Source organism: Galeopterus variegatus, unplaced genomic scaffold (genome assembly GCF_000696425.1).
Source record: "Galeopterus variegatus unplaced genomic scaffold, G_variegatus-3.0.2 Scaffold774, whole genome shotgun sequence".
In the NCBI taxonomy this organism is placed as follows: domain Eukaryota; kingdom Metazoa; phylum Chordata; class Mammalia; order Dermoptera; family Cynocephalidae; genus Galeopterus; species Galeopterus variegatus.
In genome coordinates this window covers 248,460-255,404 of record NW_007726885.1, presented here as the reverse complement: position 1 = coordinate 255,404, position 6,945 = coordinate 248,460, and the positions used below count along the sequence as shown (strand labels likewise).

The 6,945-nt window shown below is 52.2% G+C and overlaps 1 protein-coding gene across 1 annotated transcript in view; it reads right to left on the bottom strand.

The window, feature by feature from the left end:
* Nucleotides 1-598: 598 nt before the first annotated feature.
* Nucleotides 599-6,945, bottom strand: part of TGM1 (transglutaminase 1) — a 12,904-nt gene continuing 6,557 nt past the window's right edge. The window contains exons 9-13 of the mRNA XM_008572361.1: nucleotides 6,485-6,638; nucleotides 5,949-6,230; nucleotides 5,643-5,803; nucleotides 5,113-5,249; nucleotides 599-1,003 (exon numbers count right to left, since the gene is read on the bottom strand). Of these exons, the coding sequence (XP_008570583.1) occupies nucleotides 775-1,003; nucleotides 5,113-5,249; nucleotides 5,643-5,803; nucleotides 5,949-6,230; nucleotides 6,485-6,638 (963 nt within the window). The 3' untranslated portion in view covers nucleotides 599-774. The remainder of the gene's footprint in view (nucleotides 1,004-5,112; nucleotides 5,250-5,642; nucleotides 5,804-5,948; nucleotides 6,231-6,484; nucleotides 6,639-6,945) is intronic.

Genomic DNA, 6,945 nt, shown 5'->3' with positions numbered 1-6,945 from the left:
TTAGATGATGTTTTCAAAGAATATTTAATACTGTGGGAAAATGTTCACCACAGGATATGTGGAGGAAATGCAGCATATGAAACACAATGTTAACAGGTGTTTTCTCAACAGCAGTTGAGGATTATTATTTTCTTCTTTATGATTTTCTATATTTTCTTACTTTTCAACACTGAACATGTATTACATTTGTAAAAATTCTTAGACAAGGACATTCTTAGGCAAAATAAATGTTGGAAGGGGATTCCGCTGCTCAGAGAGTACTCCAGACTATTTCTACCTCAAACATGTGTCTACAAAAGGGAATTTAGGTCCTTCTCTCCCACAGTGGATGTTATGGGGAGGGGCAGTCCTACCCCACCCTAGGGGGCTTCAAAAGGGCTTCGATCAGCAGCAACACCACCCAGGGGCAGGTGAAAACTGGAGGCTGCCCTGACACTAAGCAGGCCCCATCTCAAGAGCTGCTGAGCTGGCACCATCGCTGACCTGCCAGCTATGTTTTTCAGAGTCAGGGCACCAGAAATGCCATGTGCATCCCCAGACAAACCAGGGCCCCACGCTCCTTGGCCCAGCATGGACTACAGATGGACAGAACAGTAGCTTCATTAAAAAACAATTTATTTGCATCTGCCGCCCAGTGCAAGCGAAGAATGGCTCCCGCCCGAGGTGCCCCGGCCTTCCCACCTGAGCTCTTGGGGAGCTGCTCTGTGGTGGGCCCCCACCATGGGGCAGTGTCCTTCCTCATCTGAATCCAGTCCCATTGCTCCTGGCACAGGGTTAAGCTCCACCTCGCGATGCCATAGAGATGGTCTCTCCCGAGTGACTGTCGCCTCCAGTATCTGAGAAGCCGCCTCTGCTCCCAGAGGCCGGGGCCACGTCCACCTGGATGACACCGTGTACCTGGGACAGCTGTGGGCTGTCCAAGCTGGCAATGAGCTGGCGGGGACCTGGTCGCACAGGCACAAATGTCTGGCGCAGTGTCACTGTCTCATTGCCCCCGATGTCCCTGTGGGCAAAGACAAGGTCATGGGTCTAGAGTAACTGGGGGTGGAGTGGGGAGTGAGGGCTGATCCAGGGCAGCCAAGAAGGAAGGAGCAGGAGGTGAAGCCATTAAGGCATTTTTTGGCTCAGTTAGAATCTCCACACCCAAGGCCAGGACAAAGCCTGAGCCTCAGGGCTGCCTCACACAGCCAGATCAGCAGCCAGCCATCCAGCTGCCTGAGCTGGAAATCTCCCAGTCATCCAGCTCCTCCCTCCCCGCTCCCACATCCACCTGGACAAAGACTGATGACGCCAGCCCAGAGGCCTCCCCGCTGTTCTCCATCGCCACTGCTCCTGCCTTGACCAGACCATCTCCATCTCACCTGGGGTTTCCAAAACCCGAAAACCTTTATATAAGACTTTGGGGCCTAACACAGTATTTCCAAATACTTTCAGTTTTGCCAAGAAAGTAAGCTGAAGAAAATTATTCTCTGCTACAATGATTTTTCAAAGAAGAGTGAGCAAACATTAGAAGAATGTTATCTCAGAAAAAAAGGAAAGTCCTTCCCAAGAACAAACAATTGGCATCTTCAAACTGACATGTCCCCTCATGTGTGTGGGGTGGGGGGAGAGGGAAAGAGGCGTGTGCATAAACACACGCACACACTGCAGTGTCTTCCTTTTATCCCTGCTTCATAGGCCTCTGAAGGTTGACTCCCAGACCACCCATCTGGGAATCACGGTTGCACCGATCTTCCAATTGGCCTCCTTTACCTCCCGTCTTGCTTCTTCATCTATTCTGCTAACCACTCAGAGGTGACAAAAGCCTTCAAGGGCTTGGCTTCCTTGTGCTTATGGGATGAGATCCCACCTCCCTAACCTGCCACACAGGCTCACTCTGACTCAACCCCTGCTACCTGCACAGCCCCATCATCCCCCACCATTCCTCCTGCCCACCAGCCCCACTGAACGCCCTCACCTTCCCTGAACTCACCTCCACTGTCATGCTTTGCAGTCTTTGCCTTGCACAGAATGAGCTCCCAGCACTACCTCCCCACCCTGGGTGGCCTTGTGAAGGCCTACTCTTCCTCCAAGGCCTGGCTCACAACACGTCCTCAGTGACAGCTCCCCTGCCCCTAGAAAAATGAATCTTGCCCTTCTCTGAGCTCCTCTAGCAATCTGTACCTTGTGTTTTATATACTGAACACAACTACATTTATATTGCATCTGCTTACTCCTATTAAAATTTGTCCTTCCTGCCTCAGCCTAAATCCTTACCTCTAGCCCCCTATTCAACCCAAGCCTGCCATGGAATCCCTCTTTGGAGTCAGACCCTGGGCAGTCCTCCAAGGGAATAAACCATCATCCCCAACTCCAAGGGCAAGATGTTTCCCTCAACCACTCTACTCCTTCTGCCACCTGTTAGCTGTGTGGTTTAGGACAAGTTACTTAACTACCCTGATCATCATTTTCTGGTACACAAAATGGAAGTGAGTGTAAAATGAGGGGGTGGGATCGGATGGTCTTGAAGGTACCTCTGAGCTCCATGAAAGAGGGAAGTAGGGATATGTAACATAGTACGGTAGAAAGTCTGTAAATGAAGTCTGTAACTTAACAGGTAGGCTATGTTCTGACTGCTTACAAATTTGTGTTCTTAATTTTTGCCCACTTTTCCATAGACGCAAAATTAAAAGTTGTTTAGTCTCAGACTCGCCTTCAAAAGTCTATTTAACCCATACTATAATTGAACCGAAATATTTCAGAAACTGACCTTTATATTACTAACCAACATTATTTCCAAGAGAAATTACTTTCCAGGTTCCAGCTGGGAATGTCAAGATCTTTTTCCTGTCCTAGTCTCAGTGTCAGATGAGGCCTTTGCCACACCCCTGTTTGCAAGTTTAAACTGAGTACGAGTCAGCTGCTAAAGGTGGAATTGGCTGTAACTCAGTATAGGTAATGACACCAACTCCCTGGCAAGCAGAACTTAGACATCAAAATGAGAGTTATCCTTCAATTGTTCAATCATGTTGCCAGGGCTTGAAACTTTTTCAAAAACTCCTTTTAGACTTTTCGTCAGAGCCATTTAAACCACACACACATGTGCATGTACCATCACACATACACAGTCAGCCCGTGCCTCCTTTACAGCGTGCCTCATTTCTGATTGCAAAGGACATATCTACCCACCTTGTTAATTAGTCTTACCTCTAAACGACTTCAGGCTTTTTCCCAAAGTCAAATCTACCCCTGCTCCCGACTCCCCACCAAAAAGGAAGATTGGCCACTCTAAGGACATTCCAGAGAATATGATTCAGGCTCTGGGGGAAATTCCCAAGAGGGGTTTGGAACAGAATTCCAGCCTCCCTGGTGACTACTTTGGTGGTGACAATAGTCATCTGGAAGAGTAGGTTCTGGAATGTTTACTAAGTGGCCAGTCACCACACTGGGGCGGCACACCTTGTGGTATAATGGGGTTTCATACCGCAGCCTTTAATGTGCAAACAAGAGGTAAAGCACACCCGCCTTGGAATCTAATACATCTGAACCAACAGCTGAGAGACATCCCCTCAAGGATCCCAACTGTTCTGGAGGCCCTGGCCTGGGCTTGCAGCAGCTGAGGAGCCACAGAACGTCCAAGGAGGACCTGCCTTAAGAAACCATCATCCAACTCTCTCATTTACTGTGGGGAGACTGGGTCCTTCTGGTGGCGGGACTCACACAAGCCCCACAGCTGAAGAGAGGGGCAGATCTGCAGAGGCTTGGTGCTGTGGTCCTTTACTTACTTCCAGGCAGGGCAAGAGTCAAACGCCTAGTGGGGCTGCTGAGGGGAGCCCAGCACCGGGGATCCCTCAGGACCTGGGGAACACCCTCCACCACAGACAGGTGCAGGTAAGACATGCCTGCAAGCAAGACTGGCAGGGTAAGCGAGCTGGGAGCCTCAGGCTGCACTCTCTGAGCTGCCAGAGGCTCTTATAGGGTGACATGGAAAGGGAAAGCGGTTCTTTGTGACAGATCACAGCATTCCCAGGGACCAGGCTGGGGCAAAGGTCAGGATAGCTGCCTTTTCAGCTTTGGCCTGATGGAAAAAGTGGCAGCCACCACCAGGAGAGCTGCTGCGTGTGAGGGGGAGCAACCCCCTTCACAGCAACCCCCCAGGCCATTGCTCTCCCTCAGGAGCCCTATGTGTGAAGGAAAAAAACGCCTGCCCCTGTCCCCAGAAAGCTGATCTAAATGGTTAGCCTCCAGCCTTCTCTGCTTTTCCTCTGTGCTGGAGGGACAGGGTAGCACATGTGAGTCTGTGTCAGAGAAGACAGCCACAGTCCCAGGAATACAAGCACTATTTGTGCCCCTCACTGGGCCCCAAGCATCACCCGGCCAGTATCAGGCCCAGGTGTGTGGGTGAGGCCTGAGGCATGGGGATCTCTCCTCTGGAACTGCTACTTGGCCCTCCTGGTGCAAACCAAGCAACAGGCTTGAGAGCCAGTGCGTGGCGTGCACCACGGTGGGAAGAGCAGAGTCTGCCCCTCATGAGCTGTAAGGCTTCCCCATCTGTAAAGTGGGGGTGATGATGGCAATAGTAAAAACAACTTTGTGCCAAGCACTGCACTTAATAAACCTAGGACCAGGTGCTACTGTGTCCTCACTTCACAGGTGAGAACACTGAGGCTTAGAGGAGATAAGTCACTTGCCCAAGGGCACATAGCCAGTGAGTGACGGAGCTGGGACTTGAACCTGTCTTTAGGGTTCCAAACCTTTGCTTTTAATCATATGGTGATCTCTAGTGTACTTTAAAGGGTTTTGGTGATCACCAAATGAGAAAATATTCCCAAAAGTGCCTGGTCAACTCTTTAGTGCTGGGCAAATACTAGCAATGATTCCTATGTGAAGTTTTAGCTCCCTAATTAGATGGTGAGGCAGGGCACAGACACAGAGCACAGCTCTGGGCACCCAGCAGGACTCCTTAAACGCTGGTTGGACTGAGTCAGGAGGAACTGCTGGCTGGCCCGGTGCTGCTTCATTAGTGCTTACAGAACACACCTGTCCCGACTGAGCAGAAGCAAATCGGGACCCAGGGCAGCCTGTGGGGAAGGCCAGGGCAGCGGCAGGGGCAAAAGGAGAGGCCAGACTCACCCAACGTTGAGGATCTTGGGTCTCTGCAGGCCGGAGCCCTCGAGCCGGAAGACGACGTTGGTGAGGGTGACAGGCAAGGGGTTCTTGAAGACAATCTGTACTTCACACTCCTGGCCAACGACTGCTGCTCCCAATAACTGAGAGAAAAAAGAGGCCCACCCCTGAATCAGAGACCCTGGCCAAACAGGTGGGGACCATGCACTGCACCAGAGAGGAAAAATGCCTCAGAATCAAAACCTCCCTAAGAGGGAGAGTTCTTCTCTGCCCTTGGAGAAGCCTCCGCCAAATCAGAGAGGAAATTCCAACCTACTCCCCAACTAAGGCTACCACAGAATCAGGGATATGGGATCCCATTTTACAGATGAGGAAACTGAGGCTCAAGAACCCGACCTGGTCCTTGGCCTTCTTCTCCTGGAAAGGCTCACAGGCCAGCCTGCTCCTGGCTTGGTGCCCTCTCTCCTCCACTGATTCCCTCAGCCGCTGGCCACCATTGCCTGACCACCCCTCACTCCACAGCAAGCTGCACTCACCGTGAGGGAGAGGTCTGGGGTGCGCAGACGGAAGGTATGCTGCTTGGCCAGCACCTGCCCATTCTCCTTAACATGGCCTGAGACATTGAGCAGCATGGCCCCCTGGTCCACGAGGTGGGGCCGGTATTCTGTGTAGGCCACAGGCATGGCCACGCGGTCCGCTAGGGAGAAGAAGCATGGCGTCACTCAGGCCTGCTTTCCCACACCAGGCCTCCCCTGGCGTGCTCCCTATTGCTCCTGGGGTCTCTGTCCACAGCCACAGGTGCCTGGTCACCCAGGAGGAAGGGCTGGGTAAGGAGCACTTACAGGCCCCTGGTGCCAGCACCACTTCCTTCTTGGTCTCCTTGAAGATGGTCCCAGTGACACCGGTGTAGAAGGTGACCGAGAGGTAGAGGTGCAGCTTCACAGTGCGGCGGCTGCTGCCACGATTGGTCAACACCACAGAGACTGTCAGATCCTGTCCCATCACTGCGTCCTGTGCCTCCACCTGCATTGTCACGTCCTCTGCTGAGTCCCGGGTGGCATACACATTGGGTTTGCTGCCATGGGCAGTTGCCGTCTCCACTGCCTTCCGCTCTGCTTCTGAGCCTGGGGGTTGAGGGTCAAGGGTGAGGTTCCAGCTCCCACTAGGGTGGCCAAGTGCTTAGCAGGAATGCTCAGCATGGGGCCCAGAGCTGGCTGAGTTGGGGGAATAGTACCTTCTGGGTGCTTGTAGAGGTGAGTGATGTCCTCCCGCATGTTGGAGCCAATGGCTTTTGTAACAGCTCCCACTAGGGTGGCCAAGTGCTTAGCAGGAATGCTCAGCATGGGGCCCAGAGCTGGCTGGGTTGGGGGAATAGTACCTTCTGGGTGCTTGTAGAGGTGAGTGATGTCCTCCCGCATGTTGGAGCCAATGGCTTTTGTAACGATGAGCGTGCCAATGGCCTTCTCCTCCACATACACAATCTTGAAGCTGCCATCGTCCTGCCGCTGCCAGTACACCTTGTCACTATTTACCTGTTCGGGGTGGGGTAGGTGAACAGGAATGAGTGAGCCAGAGGGTCTGAGAGTGGGCCTGACCCCCACTGCCTCTCCCAATCCCAGGAACTGTGGGTCAGGGCTAGGTCCCAAGGGTGGGAGCTTCCTGGCAGAGCTCAGCTGGGAGCCTTTCCAAGCCGACCCAGATAAGGCCAGAATGCAGGGAAGAAGCTGGTGTGGGAGGTTCTTTGCAGCATATTTTAGCATTAATAACATTAATCCCTTACGCTCGTTCACTGGCTTTACAATTTATGAAGCAGTTTCATACCCATTATCTCTTTTGATC